The sequence below is a fragment of the Hyperoodon ampullatus genome (assembly GCF_949752795.1).
Source record: "Hyperoodon ampullatus genome assembly, chromosome: 6".
Taxonomy (NCBI): Eukaryota; Metazoa; Chordata; class Mammalia; order Artiodactyla; family Ziphiidae; genus Hyperoodon; species Hyperoodon ampullatus.
Genome location: NC_136919.1, coordinates 56,926,284 through 56,953,035, shown reverse-complemented (window position 1 = coordinate 56,953,035; position 26,752 = coordinate 56,926,284). Strand labels below are relative to the sequence as shown.

The following is a 26,752-nucleotide window of genomic DNA, read 5'->3' as shown; positions in this document are numbered from 1 at the left end:
GCTTTTAGTTTGGTTGATCTTTGCTATCGTTTCCTTCATTTCTTTTTCATTTATTTCTGATCTGATCTTTATGATTTCTTTCCTTCTGCTAACTTTGGGGGTTTTTTGTTCTTCTTTCTCTAATTGCTTTAGGTGCAGGGTCAGGTTGTTTACTCGAAATGTTTCCTGTTTCTTAAGGTGGGATTGTATTGCTATAAACTTCCCCCTTAGAACTGCTTTTGCTGCGTCCCATAGGTTTTGGGTCGTCGTGTCTCCATTGTCATTTGTTTCTAGGTATTTCTTAATTTCCTCTTTGATTTCTTCAGTGATCACTTCGTTATTGAGTAGTGTATTGTTTAGCCTCCATGTGTTTGTATTTTTTACAGATCTTTTCCTGTAGTTGATGTCTAGTCTCATAGCATTGTGGTCGGAAAAGATACTTGATACAATTTCAATTTTCTTAAATTTACCAAGGCTTGATTTGTGACCCAAGATATGATCTATCCTGGAGAATGTTCCATGAGCACTTGAGAAAAATGTGTATTCTGTTGTTTTTGGGTGGAATGTCCTATAAATATCAATTAAGTCCATCTTGTTTAATGTATCATTTAAAGCTTGTGTTTCCTTATTTATTTTCATTTTGGATGATCTGTCCATTGGTGAAAGTGGGGTGTTAAAGTCCCCTACTATGATTGTGTTACTGTCGATTTCCCCTTTTATGGCTGTTAGTATTTGCCTTATGTATTGAGGTGCTCCTATGTTGGGTGCATAAATATTTACAATTGTTATATCTTCTTCTTGGATCGATCCCTTTATCGTTATGTAGTGTCCTTCTTTGTCTCTTCTAATAGTCTTTATTTTAAAGTCTATTTTGTCTGATATAAGAATTGCTACTCCAGCTTTCTTTTGATTTCCATTTGCATGGAATATCTTTTTCCATCCCCTTACTTTCAATCTGTATGTGTCTCTAGGTCTGAAGTGGGTCTCTTGTAGACAGCATATATATGGGTCTTGTTTTTGTATCCATTCAGCCACTCTGTGTCTTTTGGTGGGAGCATTTAGTCCATTTACATTTAAGGTAATTATTGATATGTATGTTCCTATTCCCATTTCCTTAATGGCTTTGGGTTCGTTATTGTAGGTATAGTCCTTCTGTTGTGTTTCTTGCCTAGAGAAGTTCCTTTAGCATTTGTTGTAAAGCTGGTTTGGTGGTGCTGAACTCTCTCAACTTTTGCTTGTCTGTAAAGGTTTTAATTTCTCCATCAAATCTGAATGAGATCCTTGCTGGGTAGAGTAATCTTGGTTGCAGGTTTCTCTCCTTCATCACTTTAATTATGTCCTGCCACTCCCTTCTGGCTTGTAGAGTTTCTGCTGAGAGATCAGCTGTTAACCTGATGGGGATTCCCTTGTGTGTTATTTGTTGTTTTTCCCTTGCTGCTTTTAATATGATTTCTTTGTGTTTAATTTTTGACAGTTTGATTAATATGTGTCTTGGCGTATTTCTTCTTGGATTTATTCTGTATGGGACTCTCTGTGCCTCCTGAACTTGATTAACTATTTCCTTTCCCATATTAGGGAAGTTTTCAACTATAATCTCTTCAAATATTTTCTCAGTCCCTTTCTTTTTCTCTTCTTCTTCTGGAACCCCTATAATTCGAATGTTGGTGCGTTTAATGTTGTCCCAGAGGTCTCTGAGACTGTCCTCTGTTCTTTTCATTCTTTTTTCTTTATTTTTCTCTGCATCAGTTATTTCCACTATTTTATCTTCCACCTCACTTATCCGTTCTTCTGCCTCAGTTATTCTGCTATTGATCCCATCTAGAGTATTTTTCATTTCATTTATTGTGTTTTTAATCGATGCTTGATTCATCTTTAGTTCTTCTAGGTCCTTGTTAACTGTTTCTTGCATATTGTCTATTCTATTTCCAAGATTTTGGATCTGGGAAATGGAATCTTGGATCAGCTTTACTATCATTATTCTGAATTCTTTTTCAGGTAGACTGCCTATTACCTCTTCATTTGTTAGGTCTGGTAGGTTTTTATCTTGCTCCTTCACCTGCTGTGTGTTTTTCTGCTTTCTCATTTTGCTTATGTTACTGTGTTTGGGGTCTCCTTTTTGCAGGCTGCAGATTCGTAGTTCCCGTTGTTTTTGGTGTCTGTCCCCCGTGGCTAAGGTTGTTTCAGTAGGTTGTGTAGGCTTCCTGGTGGGGGGGACTAATGCCTGTGTTCTGGTGGTTGAAGCTCGATCTTGTCTTTCTGGTGGACAGGTCCACGTCTGGTGGTGTGTTTTGGGGTGCCTGTGGCCTTATTATGTTTTTAGGTATCCTCTCTGCTAATGGGTGGGGTTGTGTTCCTGCCTTGCTAGTTGCTTGGCATAGGGTGACCAGCACTGTAGCTTGCTGGTCGTTGACTGAAGCTGGGTGCTGGTGTTGAGATGGAGATCCCTGGGAGATTTTCGCTGCTTGATATTATGTGGAGCTGGGAGGTCTCTTGTGGACCCGTGTCCTGAAGTTGGCTCTCCCACTTCAGAGGCACAGCACTAACTCCTGGCTGCAGCACCAAGAGCCTTTCATCCACCCGGCTCAGAATAACAGTGAGAAAAAGTAGAGAGAAATAATTAGTAGAAGAAAGAAAGAGAGATGGAAAGAAAGGAAGAAGGGAAGAAAGGAAGGAAGGAAGGAAGAAAGAAAGGAGGGAGGGAGGAAGGATGGAAAGAAAGAAGGAAAGAAAGGAGAGAGGGTGGGAGGAATGAAAGCAAAAGGAAGAGTGAATGGAAGAAGAGAGGGAGGGAGGGAGGAAGGAAAGAAAGAAAGAAAGACAGGAGGGAGGGAGGGAGGGAGGAAGGAAAGAAAAAGAAAGTGGAAAGAAGAAGGGTGGGAGGGAGGGAGGGATGGAGGAAAGAAAAAGAAAGAAGGAAAGGAGGAGCGGAGGGAGGGAGGGAGGAAGGGAAGGGAGGAAAAAAAGAAAGAGCAGGTAAAGTAAAATAGAATAAAGTATGAAATATAGTAGCGTTATTAAAATTAAAAAGTAATTATTGAAAAAAAAACATGGACCGATAGCACCCTGGGACATATGGTGGAAGCAAAGCTATACAGAGAGAATCTTACACAGAAGATTACACATACACATTCACAAAAAGAGAGCAGGGGGAAAAATCAAAAATCTTGCTCTCCAAGTCCACCTCCTCGATTTGGGATAATTCGTTGTAAAAAGAGGAAAAGGGCGAAAAGTCTGAAATCTTGCTAAGTCCACCTCCTTAATTTGAGATAATTCGTTGTAAAAAGAGGAAAAAAAAAGGGGGGGGGAAGTCTTAAATCTTGTCCTCAAGGTCCACTTCCTCAATTTGGGATGATTCGCTGTCCATTCATGCACTCCACAGACGCAGGGCACATCAAATGGACCGTGGAGCTTTAATCCGCTGCCTCGGAGGCTGCACAGAGAGATTTCCCTGTCTCTGCTCTCACAGCTCCCGGGTCTCAGCCTTGGACCTGGCCCCGCCTCTGCGCGTAGGTCGCCGGAGGGCGTCCGTTCTTCGCTCAGACAGGACGGGTTTAAAGGAGCCGCTGATTCGGGGGCTCTGGCTCACTCAGGCAGAGGGGAGGGAGGGGAATGCCCTCTCCTCGCGCACCAGGCAACAAAAGGGAAAAAAGTCTCTTGCCTCTCCGGTAGCTCCAGACCCTTTCCCCGGACTCCCTCCGGGCTAGCACTAACCCCTTCAGGGTCTCTTCCTGCGGCCAGCCCCAGACCTCTCCCTGCGCTCCGACTGAAAGCCGATACCCGAGCCTCAGCTCCCAGCCCCGCCCGCCCTGGCGGCCGAGCAGACAAGTCTCTCGGGCTGGTGTGTGCCTGAGGGCACCGATCCTCTGTGCCAAAATCTCTCTGCTTTGCCCTCCGCACCCCTGTTGCTGTGCTCTCCTCCGCTACTCCGAAGCTTTCCCCCTCCGCCACCTGCAGTCTCCGCCCGCGAAGGGGCTTGTAGTGTGTAGAAACCTTCCCTCCTTCACGGCTCCCTCCCACTGGTGCAGGTCCCGTCCATATCCTATTGTCTCTGTTTATTCTTTTTTTCTTTTGACCTACCCAGGTATGTGGGGAGTTTCTTGCCTTTTGGGGGGTCTGAGGTCTTCTGTCAGCGTTCAGTAGGTGTTCTGTTGGAGTTGTTCCACGTGTAGATGAATTTCTGATGTATCTGTGGGGAGGAAGGTGATCTCCGCGTCTTACTCTTCCGCCATCTTCCTCTGCATTTGTTTTTAAAACTCTATATACCTGTACTATTCCAAACTGGTGCCACATTGAACGAGACTTAATGTATGATTATTCTATTAAGCTGCCTAGAACAAATGAAAGATAACATTCTTCTGACTATCCGGTATTGACTTAAAGAAAAGTGAGGAATGGGGCTAAAGGGAGGCAAAAGAAGTTCTGTTTACGAATAATGTGGTAAAGAATCAAGGTGCCAGGTGTGGCAGATTGGCAAACAAGTCACACTTTTCAAATGCGGCTTTTACATTCATGTTGCCTTGCTTTAGTTGGGCCACCATAATCCATGTAGTAATGTAGGATCTTGTCTAAATTATGATGTATATGTTATGATGCCATGATATATTGATACACTGCCATTTTCATTTTTAAAAGGTGCTTGAGGTAAATACCGATTGTGTAGCTCATTCTTCTGGGCATTTTAATTCATCATGATTTTGAGGGTGAATTGCTCTTTCATTTACAGTCTGTCTTGGAAATGGCTTTAGCACATGGAGGGGACCCTTGGCTGTTTTAAGGGCTTTGATTCCTACCCTGCTTTTGCTTATTAGCCCTATGCCCTTTGTACCCTCCTCCCTAGGCCCTTTCTGAACTGCTTTTGCCTTTTTTTCCCTTACAGCAGTACGCATGACATCGTCCTATAGCTATAATTTTCCAGTCCAGTTACTTCTGACAACCATAGTTTTGTTATTTTTTAAAAACAGCTTTATTGAGGTAAATTTATTTAACGTGCAGTTCACCATTTTTAAGTGTACAATAACGTGCTTTTTAAAGTAAATTTAGAGTTGTGCAACCAGCACCACAGTCTAGTTTTAGAACATTAACATCAACCCCCTCCTCCAAATTTCTTGTGCCCATTTACAGTTAATCCTCGTTCCCACCCTCAGCCCCCACCAAACACTAATGTGCTTTCTGTCTCTAAGTATGTCTCTTCTGGATATTTCATTTAAATGGATTTTGTTTTTTGACCAAAAAAAAAATTTTTTTTCAAAGCCACAGAGAAACCACATTCCTAATTCTGAAGCTATAGTCTTTTATTGTGGCTCATGTATGATAGGCTGATACAGGATCAAACACACCAATACTTTTATTATTTGTTGGATAGAAGACTTTTTCTTTTGTAAACCAGTGTCTCTGATTTGAAGTTACTTTAGATAGACTGAATAAACCATATTGAAAACTATTGAGCCAGCATGTCATGTTGAAAAGTAATGAAAAACTATTGTTTTATAGATTGGGAAAGAGTGTTCAAAGAAATAGGATAACCAAGAGAATATTTGTTATTTCAAATTTAAAAAATGCACAGCACTGATACAATGTTATGCTTCTTAATTATTAACACTGGCCTTGATTGTAAATAGCAATTTATAAAAATGCCTGGAGGGCTTCCCTGGTGGCGCGGTGGTTGGGAGTCCGCCTGCTGATGCAGGGGAAGTGGGTTCGTGCCCCGGTCCGGGAGGATCCCACATGCCGTGGAGCGGCTGGACCCGTGAGCCATGGCCGCTGAGCCTGCACGTCCGGAGCCTGTGCTCCGCAACGGGAGAGGCCACAACAGTGAGAGGCCCATGTACCGCAAAAAAAACAAAAACAAAAACAAAAAATGCCTGGAAGATCCATAGTAAAGAATATAGAAATGTTTGTATTATATGAATTTCGTGTTTTGTTAAAGATAATGGATTTTCATAATAACTGACAATTATGGATTAAGACTAACATTTAGGCAAAAAAAGTAAATTAGTAGTGTCAGAGCAGCAGGGGTTGTATTTCATGCCATGTTCAGGTTTGACTTCCCAGTGATTTAAAATATAATATTGGACTTCCCTGGTGGTCTAGTGGTTAAGACTTCATGCTTCCACTGCAGGGAGTGCGGTTTCCATCCCTGGTCAGGGAACTAAGATCCCGTATGCTGCGTGGCACTGCCAAAAAATAAAAATTAAAAAAAAAAAATATAGTACTGGTAATTCACTGACATGATTTAAGGTTTACAGAATTTTTTTAGTGTAGTGGGGAAGTTAGTTGATTACTTTAATAATCTTGCTCTGCAGCCTACAAATAACATCTTTCAGTAAATCAGCATTCATTCAATAACTGAAAAGAAAGTATATTTATTCTTTAATTCATTCTGTTTGTAGTCTAGGGGAGACTATACATGTAAGTAAGTGATTGTACATGTGTGTATGTTTCTGATGTGTAAGTTGAGTTTCCATGTTAAAAACAATAATATAAAAATGCATTGGGTTGTTATGCTAGTTATGGACTTTGAGACTTTGCTGATTTGCTTCTTAGCAGTTACAGCTGAAGGACAGCCCTGCTTCACCTTGTTTACTTCTGCATCTCTTGCTATAATTCTCAGCTGGGTTTGTAAGAGAAGCACACATGTTGATCTTGTTATCCACAGATCAGGAGCTCTGTGGTCTCTTGGTTCTGTTGAGGGCAGAGGATCTAACAGGACATAAAAGCAAAAGTTGAATTTTAAAGGAATTCACATTGACCTAAAAAGGAGTTGATTTTACTTTTTTTTTTTTTTTTTTGCGGTACGCGGGCCTCTCACTGTTGTGGCCTCTCCCCTTGCGGAGCACAGGCTCCGGACGCGCAGGCTCAGCGGCCATGGCTCACGGGCCCAGCCGCTCCGTGGCACGTGGGATCCTCCCGGACTGGGGCACAAACCCGCGTCCCCTGCATCGGCAGGCGGACTCTCAACCACTGCGCCACCAGGGAAGCCCCTGATTTTACTCTTTGACATATGATATGCATTATCTCTAAGAGTATCATCAAGTTTTCAATTATATACGTTAACAGCTTATTTTAGCTAAGAGTTAATTGTTTCGTTCTTTTTATTTCTAAAAGGATAAGGTTTATCATCTTAGTTATGTGTTTGACCCAGTTGTAAAGGGTCAAGAAAACTTTTTGCATATTACTCTTAAACAAAATAGAATTTTATTTGACTGTAGTATTAATTGTAAAAACTGTAAATTGTTGTTTTGATAACTAGCTCTGAAGCTTCTCTCTTCTGCTGAGGGTCAGAAAATCCCAAAGTCCTCCTTGCTGCTAGTGATGCCAGTTCTGCAGATATTATCTTCTACTGCCTTGAAAGACTGTATATCCCCAGACGAAGAAGGACCCTCTAGGCAGCAGTTGGCTCTAAACATTTTAGAAATGGTACAGCAGGAGTGCTACAGAGACGACCACCAAAAGGTAATGAGTTCGTCCTGTTTCTCTTACATAAAGGTTAATTGGTAATGTGGGGTTTAAGTCACTGCCAATAATCTCACCTCCGAATGATGTATCTGTCTGGGTTTAAATTCTGTCATTGAGCTTTACCGTTCTGTCAGGCACTGTTGTAGATGTTAGTATATTCTTCTGGACTGTGAGGGGGCGGTAGTCCGGCTGTGAAATAAGTTTTGGAAATGCTGCGTAATCTTTTTTGCTTGTTGAGTTGCCAGTGTACACTAGTAGTTAAAGGTTCTGAGGAATCCTGCAGAAAAGGAGCTAGTTCTATTTAACCTAGTGCTTCTCCAACATTTCTGAGCATGGAGCCCTTTTTTGTCATCATTGTCAATTAGTGTGGCTTATTGCTGGACCTGCCACAATCCATGGTGGGGAATCTCAATTGCCTGGAAGTTCTGGGATCTGTAAGAACTAAGGGGCTTTTGATGCCTCCTGTATGTGGCCCTACTCTGCTGTCACACTCCATTCCTATCCCTGCCTGCGGGCTTCTTACCCCACTCTACTTTGTCAGTCTTACTGTTCCTGTTAGAATAATGTAGAAGCATTGTCAGTGTCTGGTTGGTGGCTGGGTTCTAGGCCTATATTCGTCAGACTTTTTCTTTTTTGGTACTTGAGTTTTGCCTTCATTAAAATGTAGTATTATTCCCAGCTGTGACTTTTTTGGGGATTGAATGAGGATTAAAGAAGATAAAACTGGTGAAGCATCTTAAGTCGCCAGAGAGAGAGGCATTACATAAATGCAAGCTAGTGCCTCAGTTGTTCTGTCTGCAAAAGCAGAGATTCCTCTAACAATGTATCATTAAATGTTCTGGCAGCAAAAATCCAGGCATTGTTAGGGATTGCTGGACCTGTTCCTTGTTTGATCATACAGCAGAAAGTAGCCTACAGGCAAATTGAATGTATGCTACAGTTTCCTCAATCCTAATTGTTTGACTAAAACTTTAAAACTTGAAATAGGTAATTGATTTGCATTAAGAGAAGGAAGTTCTTGCATCTGCTCTGACAGGACTACACACTGTGGCCAAAAATTTCTAATAGCCTTATACCTTCCCTTTTGGTTTGCCCATAGAGAACAATACTTGGATTCTGAATGGGGGTAGGGACAGGGCACTATGTCTGAGAGTTCTGTTCCTTTAAATTATGAGTGATTTGTACTGAGGACCACCTTAAATCTAATGTGTAAGTACTCGGCTTACTATTTGTTCAGGTGTGAGTGAATCTTATTCATCAGCACTAATAGCTGGATTTTTATCTTCAGCAGCTGGTGAAGAGGGAGGAAGAAGGAATGCTATTAGGGTATAAATGCCTCCTGATGCTAGTGTGCTGCTTTCTTGAGCCTTTGAGTGGATATATGATCACCCTTTAAAATAATTTAAGCCACAGTTTACTGTTGGCTTTTCTTCTGCACCCGTCAGGACTCTAGATTCCAAACATACCTGTAAATTTAACTTGCCCCAAACCCTCCAAGTATCTTCCTGAATCTTTGCTTTTGCACAGGATGCTCTTTTGTCTCCTTTGCCTGATCTACTCATTCTTCAAGACCCAGCCAAGTGTTCTCAGCCTCCCTGAGTCAGAATTCATTACTCTCTTTCTTTTGCATCCAAGTACTTTTAGCATTACTCAGTTGTGTTGTGTCTTAATTTAGGGGGTACATATTTGTACATTCGACTATGCTGTGAGCTCACTGAGGGAAGGAATCTTGGCCCTTTTCACACTTTGCCTTTATTTTCTAAGCATGTTAATATTTAAATTGCAACAATTGTTGAACTTTGGTATTTTTTCCACTGTAGGTGTTTCTGCATTATCTTTTTCAACTGATTATAGATGGGAAAATTAAAAATACTTTAGCAGTTGTTAAACTGAATACTCTATTTTCCACATACTTAAAGAAATAGGTAACTTAGCTTTTTTGTCTTATTTGTCTAGCTTATTTGTCTTTGCATCCTCCACACTTGACCTATTGTTGGCCGCATAGTAGACATTCAAGAAATTTCTGTTCAATGAGGAATGTGTGCTTCTGATACAAATACAAAAGATCATTTTACTGTCTTGATTTATTACAGAAAGACTTTGTTTAAAATCACAGATTTTTGTTGTTTATATTTTTATTATTTATTTTTAAATTGGTGACTCCGACTTGAGTGTTTGGTTTAGAAATAAAGCATTTCTTCAGAAGTACAATTCTTCTGATAAATGAAACCAATGGTAAATATACCATACCATGTAGTTCTCTATTACCTATCCGTTTCTGAAATGTTGATAACCATGAAATAAAACATATTTTAACTTGTCCCAATTTCTAAGAATTAAAAAAGATATCAAGCCAGCCATTCATCTCTTTAAAATAAAAGATTAACATAATCTAATAAGCTTTTATTTATTTATTTATGGTGTATGAAAAACAGGATCCCTTTGGTAGCTGTTAAATGTGATATTTAAAACCACCTATTTGTGTTCTCCTAGGTGAAAAAATCAAACACTGGTTGTAAACTCTAAAGTCCTTAAAATCTTGCTGCCCCCTACCCCAAAGAATGTTGGGGGGAGGGTGGAGAAAGCACCAGTGTATGAGTCAGGGTCTAGTTAGGAGAGAGAAACCACACTGATAATTTGAACAAGGAAAAACTTAATACGAAAAATTGTTAACTAGTAAAAGGTGTTTAATTATTGAAAGCTGTAAATGAGGCTCTAAGGAATATTGCAGTAACAAATGTAGGGAGCAGTTACTACTTCTAGGACTGAGGGAGAGTATGCAAGGGTGGAACTAAATGGATCTCCCCGCTCAAGGCTGATATCACAGCTTGTTGGAAAGATTGTAGTTATGGCCTGCTAGCTGGTGAAGTGTGTGCTGGGGGTGCCATAGGCCAGAGCTGGGTCACAGGAAGCCAACTGCTGGGGTCTCTTGCGTGGCCGTGGGAGCCATGGTTGGGTGAAATAAAGTGGGAAAGAGACTTAAAAGCTAAATTCCTGCAATTATATAGTAGGGCAAGAGTCAGCTCTGGAGAACTGTTTTAGTCAACAGAAAGATTTAGAGACGGTGTGACTGAGCTAGGATTTGTCATACATTTATTCATTGGTATATTTTTTTTTTGCGATATGCGGGCCTCTCACTGTTGTGGCCTCTCCCGTTGCGGAGCACAGGCTCTGGACGCACAGGCTCAGTGGCCATGGCTCACGGGCCCAGCCGCTCCGCAGCACGTGGGATCTTCCCGGACCGGGGCACGAACCCGCGTCCCCTGCATTGGCAGGCGGACTCTCAACCACTGCGCCACCAGGGAAGCCCCATTAGTATTTTTTGATAACGTACTTTATTCAACCTTAAATAAAGTACTGTGAACTTTATTACCTTGGAATAAAGCAGTGCCTAGTAGGTTTCATTCACAGTTGCTTTGAAGTAGTATATGGTAAGCAGAAAGCATTTTGAATATTTGTCTCTTAAAAAAATAAAAATTTGTAATAGATTGTTGTTGTCCTATTTATAGCTAAAGTTAACATTTATTGAGCACATGCTCTGTGTAAGAAGTTATGTGGGTCAACTCATTTCTCACAGTAACTTTGAAATAGTTTTGTTTTGCCATTTCCAGCTGTGTGGCCTTGGACTAATGGTTAAAGCTCTCTGGCCCCTGGCCAGATGGGCAACAAAGCCCCTGCTTCATGGTGCTGTTTATTAAGCATGTCTTACGTTCAGGCTCCATTTTAAGTGCTTTGCCATATATTAAGTCATTTGATTTTATCTCAGACTCTTTGAGGTAGCTAATATTATTGGTCTAATTTTATCCAAGAGTTAACTGAGGCGTAGAGAAGATAGGTAACTTGCCAAGGGTCATGCAGTGGGAGGCTGGTTATTTTTTAAAATAGATTTATTGAGATAAAATTCTCATACATACGCTTTACTCATTTAAAGTACACAACTCAGTGGTTTTTAGTATATTTGCAGAGTTGTGTACACAACACCACAATCAATTTTAGAACCCTTTTATTACTCTGAAAAGAAACTACTCCCAAATAATATTCCATTGTATGGAGATACCACGTTTTATTTTTTCATTCATCCGTTGAACATTTGGGTTATTTTGATTTTTTGGCTATTGTGAATAATGCTGCTATGAACACTCCTATACAAGTTTTTGTGTGGACATAGGTTTTCATTTTTCTTGGGTAGATACCTAGGAGTGGAATTGCTAGACCATATGGTAACTCCATGTTTGATCATTTGAGGAGCTGCCAGACTTTTCCAAAGCAACTGCACCGTTTTACATTACCATTAGCAGTGTGTGAAGGTGCCAATTTCTCTACATCCTTGCCAACACTTGTTATTGCCTGTCTTTTTTATTATAACCATGCTAGTGGGTGTGAAGCGCTATTTTGTTGTGGTTTTGATTTGCATTTCCTTGATGATAATCTTATAATACTCATTTTACAAGTGAAGAAATTGAAATTAGGGAGGTTAATTAACTTCCCCTCATTACGCAGGTAATGGATGGTAGGATTGAGATTCAGATTTTGTCTGTTCGACAAATAGAGTTTAGATTTGCCTATACTCTATTGCCTCCACTTTGTTTTTTTGAGTTTTTTTTTTTCCTGAACAGTAATTTATCATCTTTGTGCTGAACTTGGGAGTTAATAACAGCATTTCAGATTTACAGGGAAACAGTAAATCAATAGTAAGTTAAAGTAAACTGGTTTCTTAAAAGCTTTTAGTTGGAAGTTAAAAGGAATTAGATCTTGTGCTTCTATCATTGTCTTTTTTTAAACTTTTTATTTTATATTGGAGTATAGTTGATTAACAATGTTGTGATAGTTTCAGGTGTACAGCAAAGTGATTCAGTTATACATATACATGTATCTATTCTTTTTCAAATTCTTTTCCCATTTAGGTTATTACATAATATTGAGCAGAGTTTCTTGTGCTATACAGTAGGTCCTTGTTGGTTATCCATTTTAAACATAGCAGGGTGTACATGTCAATCCCAAACTCCCTAACTATCCCTTCCCCCCACCTTTCCCCGCTAGTAACCATAAATTCCTTCTCTAAGTCTGTGAGTCTGTTTCTGTTATGTATAAGTTCATTTGCATCATTTCTTTTTAGATTCTACACATAAGCAATATCATATGATATTTCTCTTTCTCTGCCTGAATTACTTCACTCAGTTTGACAATCTCTAGGTCTGTCCATGTTGCTGCAAATGGCATTATTTCATTCTTTATAATGGCTGAGTAATATTCCACTGTATATATGTGTCACGTCTTTATCCATTTCTCTGTCGATGGACATGTAAGTTGCATCCATGTCTTGGCTACTGTAAGCAGTGGTGCAATGAACATTGGGTTGCATGTATCCCTTCGGACCATGTTTTTCTCCAGATATGTGCCCAGTAGTGGGATTGAAGTGTCATATGGTACCTCTATTTTTAGTTTTTTTTTTTTTTTCTTTTGTGGTACGCGGGCCTCTCACTGTTGTGGCCTCTCCCGTTGTGGAGCACAGACTCCAGACGCGCAGGCTCAGTGGCCATGGCTCATGGGCCCAGCTGCTCCGCGGCATGTGGGATCTTCCCGGACCGGGGCACGAACCCGTGTCCCCTGCATCAATGGGCGGACTCTCAACCACTGCACCACCAGGGAAGCCCTATTTTTAGTTTTTTAAGGAACCTACATACTGTTCTCCATAGTGGCTGCACCAATTTACCTTCCCACCAACAGTGTAGGGGAGGGTCCCCTTCTCTCCACAACCTCTCCAATGAGATACCACCTCACACCAGTCAAAATGGTTATCATTGTCTTCTTAACAACATGGATACCGAGGATGGTGTTCATTGTCTTTTGGTGATAATTAACCACTACCAAGCCTCTCAACTCTTGACTAGATTCTTCATAGAGGTGTAGAGTTGAAGGACACTCTTTAAGGCTTTATCTTTTCCAGTCTTCTGCTTCTGGTCTGGTGAGATATGTGTCACATCTTCTTTATCCATTCATCTGTTGATGGACACTTAGCTTGCTTCCATATCCTGGCTATTGTAAATAGAGCTGAGATGAACATTTTGGTACATGACTCTTTTGAATTATGGTTTTGTCAGGGTGTATGCCCAGTAATGGGATTTCTGGGTCGTATGGTAGTTCTATTTTTAGTTTTTTAAGGAATGTCCATACTGTTCCATAGTGGCTGTATCAATTTACATTCCCACCAACAGTGCAAGAGGGTTCCCTTTTCTCCACACCCTCTCCAGCATTTATTGTTTCTAGATTTTTTGATGATGGCCATTCTGACTGGTGTGAGATATCTCATTGTAGTTTTGATTTGCATTTCTCTAATGATTAATGATGTTGAGCATTCTTTCATGTATTTGTTGGCAATCTGTATATCTTCTTTGCAGAAATGTCTATTCAGGTCTTCTGTCCATTTTTGGATTGGGTTTTTTGTTTTTTTGATATTGAGCTGCATGAGCTGCTTGTAAATTTTGGAGATCAATCCTTTGTCAGTTGCTTCATTTGCAAATATTTTCTCCCATTCTAAGGGTTGTCTGTTCATATTAGTTTTTTAAAAAGTAAAGGTTTGCAACTATTTCACGTCTGAAGATGATTTGCAACCATTTAATATTCAGTTAAATGTTATTCTTCTGTGTTTTCTTCTCTCATTTTTTTAACTGAGATATAATTCACCTGACATGAGCTTCTCTTTTATTTTTAAACACCTACTTTCTCCTCTAAAACACAGGGCCTACCAGCACTTTCACAGGTCCTCCCCCAGGCGGTGGGGCTAGGATTTGGTAGCTGGTGCTGAGAGAAAACCCTTGGTGGCACCTTTGCCCTGGGACTGTGCCAGTGGCAGCTGTCACTCAATGGGACAGAGAGGCCGTTCTGCGATCTCTTATTTAACATTGTGCCTTTCTCCTCTCCTCATTGCACTACCTTAGGAAAACAAACAAACAAAAAACAGAGCCTAAACCTGGACTAATACTTTAAGCAAAGTAGGATTACTTTTCTGTTTCACTATGTTTACTCTGTAATGTTGCTGCTTTTGACTCGAGTTATGGTTCATGGTGATTTCTAATTATTTTCTCTTATACTCATATCCAGCAATTTTATGTTTCTCTCCTAAAGATGACAAGGATAATATTTTTCTTTCCTCTGCAACTTCAGGCACTGTGCTAGGTGCTTTGTGGGTACTATCTCATTATCAACTTCAATAATTTTGGCAGGAAGGTACGCATTAGTTCCGTATTACAAATGAGGAAAGTAAGGCTCAGAGAGTTTGGGTAACAGCTAATAGCTGGCATGGCTGCGCTAAAGTCCTGGTCTTTTAAATCTCAAGTCCAATGCTATTTGTCATTAGGCTAAAGAAATTGACTCTCGTCTTTAATGAATTCCATCTTCTTGGGAAAAAAATTCTTAGACAGGATTATAATAAATTAGGTATCATTTAATTTTAAAAATTTATAGTTTTTAAAATAGTAATACATTAAAATGTTTCAAGAATTATAAATGGTATACAATGAGAAGTCTCTTTCTCACCTGTGATTCTGTTTGTCCAGTTTCCACACTCTTAAAATAGAAAATGATGATTAGTAGTTATTAATTTCTTCTATATTTGTCTAAATACTTTGTGTGTGTGTGTATGTGTGTACACACACACACATATATATGCAAATACAAATATACAGTCTCTGTGCTTTCCTTTAAAAAATTAATTAGTAGCATTTCAGGCACACTATGTGTATGTTGTGTTTTTCTGTGTGAGATCTTTTCCTATCAGTAAAGATAGAGCTTCCCCGTATGTTTTTTTTTTTTTTTTTTTTTGCGGTACGCGGACCTCTCACTGTTGTGGCCTCTCCTGTTGCGGAGCACAGGCTCCGGACGCACAGGCTCAGCAGCCATGGCTCACGGGCCCAGCTGCTCCGCGGCATGTGGGATCTTCCCGACCGGGGCACGAACCCGCGTTCTCTGCATTGGCAGGCAGACTCTCAACCACTGCGCCACCAGGGAAGCCCAGCCCCGTATGTTTTTATCCTGGCATTTACTTTCAAATAAAGGTTATCTTCATTCTTAAGCATATACTTGAAATAACTAAACACCTATGTTCTCACAAAAACTTTTACAGCAATATTCCTAGCAACATTATTTATAATAGCCAAAAAGTGGAAACAACTCCAGTGTCCATTAACTGATGAGTGGATAAACAAAATATGGTATATCCATACAGTGGAATATTATTTGATAATGAAAATAAATGAAGTATTGATATCAGCCACAACATGTATGAACCTTGAGAATATGCTAAGTAAAAGAAGCCAGTCACAAAAACCACATATATTGTGTGGCTCCATTGTGAAATGGTCAGAATAGAAACAGAAAGTAGATTAATGGTTGCCCGGGCCTGGGGGTCAGAGGGAATAAAGAGGGACTGTTAATGGGCACGGGGTTTCCTTTTGAGGTAACGAAAAATGTTCTAAAGTTAGCTGGTGATGATGGTTACACAATTTTATGAATTACTAAAATTCACTGAGTTATAAACTTTAAAAGGCTGGATTTTATGATGTGAATTATATCTCAATAAAGTTGTTATTAAAAAGTTTTATAAGGCTTAACTTTTACTTCTCATCCTTTCAACTGTTATTCTTATCCATGTAAGTCAGTCTCCAATAACAGGACAGTTATAATCTAGAAATTTCTAATTTGTCTCATTGTACTCTAAATGAATTATTTTTTGAGCAGGCAATATCTAATTCCTCATTAATGTCTGTGGCTTCTCCCGGGCCATTCGGGCACACAGCTCACATTGGCAGAGTTCTATCCGGTCTCTGACCCTGACTGCACCACTTGACTTCCATGAGGAGCCATTCCTCAGATTGACTTAAGTATAACATCTTCTTCGGGTATCATTTCAATTTAGAGCTGTCAGGCTATTTCTTCTTGCAGGAGTTATTCACAATTATTAATGAATTTCCAGGCTCCAGCTGAACCAACTCTGTTCCTATCAACAGACTGTCTATTACAAAAATGAATTGTCCTCAGTCCAAGTCTGCCATATGCCCCGAGTTGCCTCTTACTGGGCCCTGGAGCTGGGCAAATACAGTGTTTTTTTTCTATCTTCCCTCTCACTGGTGAATACTTCTTAAGTGGTAATGGCTTTTCCCAAACTCTGTTGCCTCTGGGTTTTGTATATTGACTCTTTTTTTTTTTTTTTCTGCCTTAACTGAGAGCGAATGGTAAACATGAGGAAAATTGGTAATAAACTATTCTAGAGTTTCACCTGACAGCTATTTTCTTTTTTGTGTAATCCCATTAACTTAAATACGTGCAGAGAGGTTTTGGGCAGGAATGGAAAATTTTGTATTCATTTTGTTGGAAGGATTGATTTCTTACAATGAAATATAAAAAATAAATGAATGTCAGAAATGTATTCCTGATGGATAGATTTATCTCATTTATTCATGCCTTTTTTTGTGTTTACTTTTCAGCTCTCCTACAAGCTTGTGTTCCCCATAACCAGCATGTATGGTTCAATATTTACAGCCTGGAGGATCCTTGAAGTAATGAGAGAAGAGTCTGCGACAAGTGACTGGTTAGCTTCCGTAGAGTCATTGCTTCCTATTACCACAGCTATCCCTGCGCATGTTTTTCTTCTGCTGGCTTACCTCCTTGTTGAAGATAAAGGACGAAATCTTCGTCAGATACTGAAGGTCACTACAGAATTTGCCCAAGCTGATTCCTCTCAGGTAAAGCAAGAAAATAATGGAGCAGTAATCGGGGTAAAGCTTAATATTGGAATTGTAGATTATTCTTTCATTGTGGATAATTTTTATCAGAGTTTTAGAGTACAGGTTGCTTTTTTTTTTTTTTTTGCTATCTTTATTTTCCCAATTTTTTCTTTTTTCTCCTTACTCTGAGTTGATGTCTACTTCATGATGCACATGTTTCTTTAATGAAAGCACACTTTGAAAGAGAATCTACACATGATGCTAATCTGTTATTTTTGTTATTAATGGATTTGCTAATTTGTAATGCTTTCATTAACTCTTGCACCCTATTCCAAGATGCGTATCCCTTAGTTCTCATATCAATCTTTTAAGGTGGAAAAATTAATTAATTCAGAATAAATGGCCCTGTATAACAGGAATTAATCTCTTTTTAACTTCTTGCAATTTGATCATATTTTTATTCAGTCATTTAATAAACAAAAAAAATAGTGGGTTGTTTTATATGGTACTGATCAACATGCTGATCATGTACCATATAAAACATGCTGATCAGTACCGTATAAAACAACATGTTAAAGATATGTTGTTTAATAAACATATTAAACATACTAAAGATAAATAATCATTTTTCCTATCTGCACAGTTCTTGGAGTATAATAAGATAACCATCAGACATTATTAATAAAACTCCCCCCCCGCCTTTTAAACTAACCATATATTTAGCATAGACATCTGTAATTTTTTTTCTATTGGATAGAATCTCTAGAATGCATTTCCTGTGAAGGGAAGGATTTCCTAACCAAGTAGGTATGGCATTTTTATTATTTTCTCTATCTTAGTGTCTGTGCTTGTGTTCTTTTTCAAGCATGGTGAAGAAAAAGTCCATCTCTTTATGGAGTGTTCCTATAGGAAAAAAATTTGGTGTTGAAGGTGGGATAAATATGTTTTTCTAGGTAATGAAGTTAATGTATTTGGAATTCCTTTTTGTCCCCAACTTGTCACGCTCATTCTGTTTTTTCAGGTAAACAACTGCTATCTCACAAAAGTTTTCCCTCTGACTAGATTTCTCTGTCTGATTCTGCAAGTGGATCCATAATGTATTCAGAGTACCTTTGTCTCACGTAACGTGAAACACTTCAGCTTGCTTCCTACTTTATTTCTCCCTTCAGCTTCTGTAACAATCCTAATTCTACCAAATGCTTTTTATCACTGTTGACACCTTGTAGGATTATCTCTTTAGAATAGTTAATGCACACGTAATGCCTGGAGATTATCTGAGGAAGTCATACCGTAGGTTACCTGACCTATGTTTGCCACTGGTGTAGAACATGTGTTATATCAATGTATGTTTTGATACTTAGGAAATGCATTTAGTCTTTGAAATTCTAGGGTGATCCAGTATCCTTGTAAACACTTTTCATGGGTGCCATGAAATGGAAAAAGTTGGGAAGCACTGGGGTGACCATCCCGGTTCATTTATTTATTCAATAAATGTTTATTAAGAAGCAGTGCTATAAATTAAAGTCAATATGTTACACTTCTGTTGATAATTTCTAGGAAGTTTTTAAAGAAGTGAGAAAAAACACCCCATGTAATTTTGCTTGTTAAGGTGAATGGTAGGGTAAAATGTTGAAATGTAGTTACCCAAACTCATGCAGAAGCAAAGGCAATATAATTAATAAGAACTTACAAGTGGGGTTATTTAAGTCTTTTGAAAAGGATAAAAGAAGACTAGAAGTAGGAGGTAGTTCTTCACTTTTCCTTATGAAGTGACCATATCATATCATTTCTCTGGCCTTTAGCTACAAGGTAAAGCAGCCTGAAGAAGAGGACTGAATATTTTGAAAAAGCAATTCTCTAATTGTAACTGCTTGGTGTAGATTCAATTAGATGAGTTAGGGTTGAGATCTGTTATTGGAGGAGTGTTTTCTGTTTCTTTCATTAAGTTGACATGACTGCATGAAATGTATTGTTTCATGTGTGTTTGTCCTTTCTTACCTTATAAAAAGAAGGTATATTATGTTTAAGCAATCATTGGCTCAAATTCATGGGGGAGTCAATACTAAAGAAAAGTCTTAGACTACTAATAAGCAGATACTAAGTAAATTGGTATGTAAGAATAGGAATTTAGAGGCTGTCTTCTACCTCTGTTTTGGTGGTCACTTAACCTCTTATATAGAGTTCACTGGCCTGCAGTATTGTGTTTGTGTGACACCATAATTTATTGTAAGAATTCTACTCTAAGACCTTGTGAGAGAAAATATTTGAAAAGTTTGAAAGAGATGTGCCATATTTGAAGTGTGTTTAGTGTGATTATGATTATTATTCATTCTAAGGTATTAATAGAAATTATTTTTGATAGTACTTATTCATAGTAATGCAAGTTATCAGTATCAACTAATACTTTTAGTGTTAATAATGATAAGAAAATATACTTCTTTTAAAATGTGATTATTCTTCTTACTTATCAGGTACTTTGATGGATCCCCTTCCCCAGTGAGTTTTCATCCTTAGTCCCTCACCGTGTTCCCCTGTGGCATGCATTTTGTGTTGGGTTTAATACATTTAGGGCCATGGAAGTCTAATGGAGCTAGATAGTCTGAAGGGAACTTGGCCTTGTGAGTACCATTTTAGAGTTAACTGGATACAGATGATGGTGTTAAAATAACTAGATAGTTACTCAAGGCAGCAGCAATAAATTGACACTTGAAAAAAATAGTAAGGAACTTTTTTTTTCCATATCTAGAAATGCTGTCAGCAGTTACTGATAATGCATATAGTCTTCTTATCCAGACATCATGAGACTTAATTTGCAGAAGATACAAGCTCAGGTCAGGCGACTCTCAGTAAAAATTAAGTGCCTTTTCTTTCTTGGAAGGAATGTCTTAGAGTGTTCTGGGGAGAGATCCAAGAATGAGCATCCTCTGTGAATTCCCATGGAAGTCGTGAAAGTTTTTAAACACATTGATTTAGTTTAGAGAGAGATTTTCGTATCATGGTCTGTACTTATAATATATGGGAATGCTATCTAATTCCTAAATTAGTGTTTTTTTCTGGAAATTGCAGATGATGGATTCGTGTACTTTTTGGTTATGTTTATATAACAGTTCCTGCCTTTCTGATACTGTGAGTAATGTTTTTTTCCCCACAGTTTGATGTAAATCATTCATGCTGCCTTCAGAGATACCTGAATGACGGTTGAAGCACATGGCTTCATGGCTCATAAACAGTAACGTCCTGTTGGGCTTATTGTTTCTTCTTCAGAGAGCTATTTCCTAACTCTGTGATTTGTCCAGATCTGGTCACATCTAGTTTGAAATCAGTGGTAGTGAATATAAACATAGGCTCTAATCAAGGGATAATGTGAACCCCAGGCTTAAATAAGGACATTTTCTAAATTTTAATTGAATGGTTTTTTAAAGGGCAATATCAAATCATATTTTGAACCCTTATTAAATGATTGGCTAATCTATGAAACATGATTGTGGACAGTTTGGAAATGTCTGAGACTGATACAGCCTCCTTAAGAAGAGGTTAATAACCCTTAATCAACACATGTTGATTGACTTCCTATCTCCCCTTTCAGGTGAGCCCAGCACAGCGACAGCTCACTAATTAAGAACCACGTCTGGCTCTGTGACCTGCACTGTGTGCCTCTATAGAAACTTAACTGGTGATAGCACCAGTTCTGTACCACTTTCCTCAACCCATTCCATATACCTGATTGTATCTTGCTTCTAAGACTCTCAGCCAGAAACCTTACTTTTTCTTCCTCTCTTCCTAACTCTCATTTCCCTTTTGGATTTTATGTTTAGTTCTTTGCCAACTCTTACCTTGGTTTCCAGTAATATCCCACCCATGTTCCTTCTGGCAGCTTCAGGTAAACTTTTCTCTGTGTCTGCGTGGGACTCCCCTGCCTTCCCCCCAGTTGCCCACATTATTACTCTGGCCCCTGACCCCTTGAGAAGAAAGGGATACTATTCACCTCTTAAAACCTTCTCTAATATCTGTTGGCTTAGCTATATTATATTAGCTATATCATTGGCTAATTATTACATAATATTTAATATATTAAATATATAATTGTGGGCTTCCCTGGTGGCGCAGTGGTTGAGAGTCCGCCTGCCTATGCAGGGGACGTGGGTTCATGCCCCGGTCCGGGAAGATCCCACATGCCGTGGAGCGGCTGGGCCCGTGGGCCATGGCCGCTGGGCCTGCGCGTCCGGAGCCTGTGCTCCGCGGCGGGAGAGGCCACGGCGGTGAGAGGCCCGCGTACTGCAAAAAAAAAAAAAAAAAAAAAAAAAATATATATATATAATTGTTATAATAACCACTTATTATATTAGCTATATTATTATTATTATTATTATTTTTTTTGTGTGTGGTATGTGGGCCTCTCACTGTTGTTGCCTCTCCCGCCGCAGAGCACAGGCTCTGGATGAGCAGGCCCAGCGGCCATGGCTTACAGGCCCAGCCGCTCCGCAGCATGTGGGATCCTCCCGGACCGGGGCACGAACCCGTGTCCCCTGCGTTGGCAGGCGGACTTAACCACTGTGCCACCAGGGAAGCCCTAGCTATATTATTAACTATAGCTTCCCTCTGGCTATCGGAATTGACATTTCTCCACCTGAAGCATTATATCCTAGAGAATAATAGACGTGTTGGAGGAGGAGGCTACTTTTCACATAGATAAGTGATTCTGCAAAAGACTATAGGTTATTAAATGCTTAATAGTATGTCATATAAATAGATGTAGAGAGAACACCTGACAACAGATTATATTCTCTTTTGGAAATCCAGGCTTCTTGTTAGTGGTTTTGAAACCTAAGAAAATATGTTTTCTTTCTGTTTCTACCTATATTGTTAAGAGTTTACGGCAAGATTAAATACTTAGGCATCTGAATTGAACATTAACCATGAAGACGAGTAATTTTTAGATGGCTGAGATGGTTTAAAATAAAATCTTGCAATAGCTTAGTATTTCAACTTCAGTGGAAGAACTCTAACTGCTACATGTAAGGCATAACAGTTTCTTTTTGACTAGTTTATAAAATGGAATATGCCAAAGAGGAAAAGTTTATAAACTTTGACTTTAGAGAACCACAAGTTCCTTCCTTAAAATCTGCTCTCACTGAGGAGCTTATCAAATTAAGTTTTGTGAAACCCAATGCCTCTTCCAAATCCTTGGTACTTGCTTGATTTTCTCTTGTTTGGAATTGGGGATAGAGCTGTGTTTTTTTGTCTTATTTTGTTTTTGCTTGCATTTACAACTCTGAGGACTTTTACTTCCTTTTTACCTTTTGGTTGTTAAGTCTCACTAAAGGTCTTACTTAATGGGAACAATTGCAATCTTTGATAATTTTATCTTATCCTTTGTAATGTTTTCAGGGCGTTTTTTTTTTTTTCCATTTGTGAAGGTGTACACATGTTTGAGCCATTTAAATCACTTATGGGGATAGGTTCATGGCCCATGACTTGCTGGTCTTTTAAAAGTCATATATTATCAAATAGTAAAAAGTTGACTTTCAGGGCAGAATCCTGTGATAGTTCTACTCTGGGTCATAAGCCATATTTTAACATGGAAAATGAATAGGAAATGTGTGAAATTTAATGGTCTGTAAGTTACTGCTGTGAGAAAAGGAGAAAATATATTCTATAAAGGAACTTGCACAAAGAGTCCTTGGACACTTTGCACTCTGTTCTATTGTCACCAAGTTCTATGAATTGCTACCCCCTGAAGTCAGTCGGCTTCCTGTGTTCTTCACACCAGCAAAAAGAAGCCAAAATGTACAGTACTTTTAATAAAGAGCTTTACAGATAAGAAATGCTGTACTACTATTCCCTTGCAGCCATAGCATTGATTATGCCTAGAGCAAAATTGGGACGAGCCTGTCAGCATGAAACAATTAGACAAAGAGAAACACAGACGAAAATACAGGGTCAAGTATCTATTCCATCCTGTGGCAATATGTTTATTTCTTCTTTATAAACCCAACATAGATATCTATAGAATAAAATGTCTTTAACTGGCATTTGAACCTTTTTATATTTTTTTCAGTTTTTTGCATGAAGCCTTGAGTTTATACTCAGGGAAGCAGTCCTGTGTCAATTTTTTACCTTTCTTGAGTTCCTGAGGGCTAATATTGGGCTGAGTTTCTTCTGAGAAGTCAACAGAGTATAAATTGCTTAAAAGTTCAACCCTAGGGCTTCCCTGGTGGCGCAGTGGTTGAGAATCCGCCTGCCGATGCAGGGGACACGGGTTCGTGCCCCGGTCTGGGAAGATCCCACATGCCACGGAGCGGCTGGGCCCGTGAGCCATGGCCGCTGAGCCTGCACATCCGGAGCCTGCGCTCCGCAACGGGAGAGGCCACAACAGTGAGAGGCCCGCGTACCGCAGAAAAAAAAAAAAAAAAAAAAAAAGTTCAACCCTATATCACTGTGACACTCACTAGCTTACTAATATAATGAAATAAAAGCCATTTGTCTTGTTGTGTCACTGAACACTGAGTAACAGAAAGGATGGGGGTGGAGTTTGGTGAGGATGGGGCCTAGAACTGCATTTAGAACAGCAGAGTCTGTTTGCTCCCAGTTGAATATCAGTTAGCAGTAGCTTTGTCTTCAGATTAAAACCTGCTTGGAATAGGCTTCTCGTGTTGCTGAAGGACTCAGAGGGGAACAGATTTTGTGGTAACTTTGAATTTTGTAAAAGGCATGAGGAATTCTTCTCAAAGGGAAAAACACAAAGTCCACCATTGCCAGAATAAAATTTTTCTTATTTGGTCAGAGGGCAGGGAAGGAAAAGGGGGTGTTGGTCCCCTGCCTGCTTGTATCGTGGCCAGACACCCCAAAGTGGAGCTGTCAGTGGACATCCCTTGCCATTTATTCTTCAGCCCTTCCATAGTCAATCCTTCAATTCAGAGGAGAGTCTTAATCAAGGAAACATTTCTTTACATCTACAGAAACAACCCATGTCAGCTCTCTCCAATGAGTTTTGCCTTGATTCATCAAAAAAAATGGATAATCAAGGCTCATCATACTTTTAAGAAAATTTAACAGCATGACTAACCAGAGCATCTCTTTCCAGAAGAAGTTGGGGTGCAGAGGATATTATAAAAACAATCCAGTACCTATGAGATGTTGGCAAGATATTATATGTTTTTGTATTGTATATAAGATACTGCTGTGATGAAGAAGAAATTCAAGAGCAAGAGATTTTAGAAATTAAAAACTTGGTTGCCACAGTACATAAATAGAGGCTGGATTAGTGATTTATACAATAGCCAACTAAATATTTCAGAATATAGAAAAAATATGAAAACTGAACAAGTTAAGACATTGAAGGTCAATCTTGGAGTTCTAACATCTTTCTGTAGGAATTTCAATTGGAGAAAACTGAAGAGAAAATGAAGGAGAAAAACTTAAAATGTGACAGAAAACTATTTCCTAAGCTCAAAAAAGACACAAAGATATAGATTGTTAGGACCCTCTGAAAGCCAAGATCAATACCTATATCCATGCCCAGAACTTCAAGAATAAAGAGAACATCAAAAGAGATTTTAGAGAAGAGTTGGAAAAGATGAAGTCATTTAAAATTGGATTGACCTTAGATTTTTTATAGCAGCCCACTGGGTACTGGAATACATTGGTATATTGTCTTCCAATTTCTTGAGGAAAGTCACTTTGAACCCGGAATATTCCTTTCCATCATTCTACATTTTACAAGTGATGGTAATAAAGGCTTTTTCTGATGGGCAATAATTCAAGAACATTTCTTGGTTACTGACTTTATGGGGGGAAAAGCCCCTCAAGAATGTGTTCTGGCAAAACTGAAAATGAATCCAAGAAAGTACAGAGAAGAGATGTTAAAAGGTGATCAAAATATCCAGTAAATATTACTTTAAATTAACCATAATTGTTTGTGTAAAATATGAAAAATAACTGCCTGGAACAAAGTCCAAGCTTTAAAACATGGGAAGTGGTCAGAGTAGGTAGTGGGAATGTGATGGTGTGAAGAGTGAGAACATGCTAAGTAAGGGTGGAATTTTGTTTTTAAACTGAGTATTTTTTGATGTTAGTAGAAAAATAAGTTTAAATATGTATTTAAACCTTTATTAGTAACCAAAGGTGATTTATAACTTCCAAATAATTAATATAACAAAAGGAAAACAATTTTTTAAAAAACCTAAAAAAAGATGGCAAATATTAACATAAAATAAGATGGTAGGAATAATTCCAAATATTCCAGTTACCACAATTACTGTGAATGAATTAAATTCCCTTATCAAAAAAAAGCTCATAATACTACCCAAAGCAATCTACAGATGTAATGCAATTTCTATCAAAATACCCATGACATTTTTTACAGAACTAGACCAAATAACCCTAAAATTTATATGGGACCACAAAAGACCCAGAATTGCCAAAGCAATCCTGAAGAAAAAGAACAAAGCTGGAGGCATAACCCTTCCAGATTTTAGACTATACTATAAAGCTACAGTAATCAAAACAACATGATACTGGCACAAAAACATCCATAGAAAACAAAGCAGAAATATAGATCAATGGAACAGAATAGAAAGCCCAGAAGTAGACCCACACACCTATGGTCAACTAATCGACAACAAAGAAGGCAGGAATATACAATGGAGAAAAGACAGTCTCTTCAAAAAGTGGTGTTGGGAAAGCTGGACAGCTACTTGTAAGTCCATGAAATTAGAACACTCCCTCACACAAGATACAAAAATACATTCAAAATAGTTTAAAGACCTAAATATAAGACGTGACACCATAAAACTCCTAGAAGAAAACATAGGCAAAACATCTTCTGACATAAATCATAGCAATATTTTCTTAGATCAGTCTCCTAAGGCAAAAGAAATAAAAGCAAAAATAAATGAGTGGGGCCTAATCAAATTTAAAAGCTTTTGAACAGCAAATGAAACCATCAACAAAATGAAAAAGCCTACAGAATGGGAGAAAAAATTTGCAAATGATGTGACCAACAAGGAGTTAATATCCAAAATATATAAGCAGCACAGACAACTCAATATTGAAAAAAACCAAACAACCCAGTCAGGAAATGGGCAGAAGACCTAAATAGACATTTCTCCAAAGAAGACATACAGCTGGCCAACAGGCACATGAAAAGATGCTCAGCATCACGTAATTATTAGAGAAATGAAAATCAAAACTTCAAGGAAGTATCACCTCACACCTGTCAGAATGGTTATTATCAAAAAGTCTACAAATAACAAATGCTGGAGAGGGTTGGAGAAAAGGGAACCCTCCTGCACTGTTGGTGGAAATGTAAATTGATGAAGCCACTATGGAAAACAGTATGGAGGTTCCTTAAGAAAATAAAAATAGAGCTACCATAATGACCCAGCAATCCCACTCCTGGTTATATATTCGTAAAAGATGAAAACTAATTTGAAAATGTATGTGCACCCCAATGTTCATAGTAACACTATTCATGATGGCCAAGACATGGAAGCAACCCATGTGCTTATCAACAGACGATTTGCTTAAGAAGATGAGGTATATATACAGAATGGACTATTACTAAGCCATAATAAAGAATGAAATATTGCCATTCA

The 26,752-nt window shown here is 38.7% G+C and overlaps 1 protein-coding gene across 3 annotated transcripts in view; it reads left to right on the top strand.

Moving 5' to 3' along the window:
- Positions 1-26,752, top strand: part of FOCAD (focadhesin) — a gene marked incomplete at its 5' end in the record, with an annotated part of 286,040 nt that overhangs the window by 68,266 nt on the left and 191,022 nt on the right. For all 3 annotated transcript variants that reach the window (XM_079706945.1, XM_079706946.1, XM_079706947.1), the window contains 2 exons: positions 7,229-7,431; positions 16,917-17,174. In XM_079706945.1, coding sequence (XP_079563071.1) covers positions 7,229-7,431; positions 16,917-17,174 — 461 coding nt within the window. The remainder of the gene's footprint in view (positions 1-7,228; positions 7,432-16,916; positions 17,175-26,752) is intronic.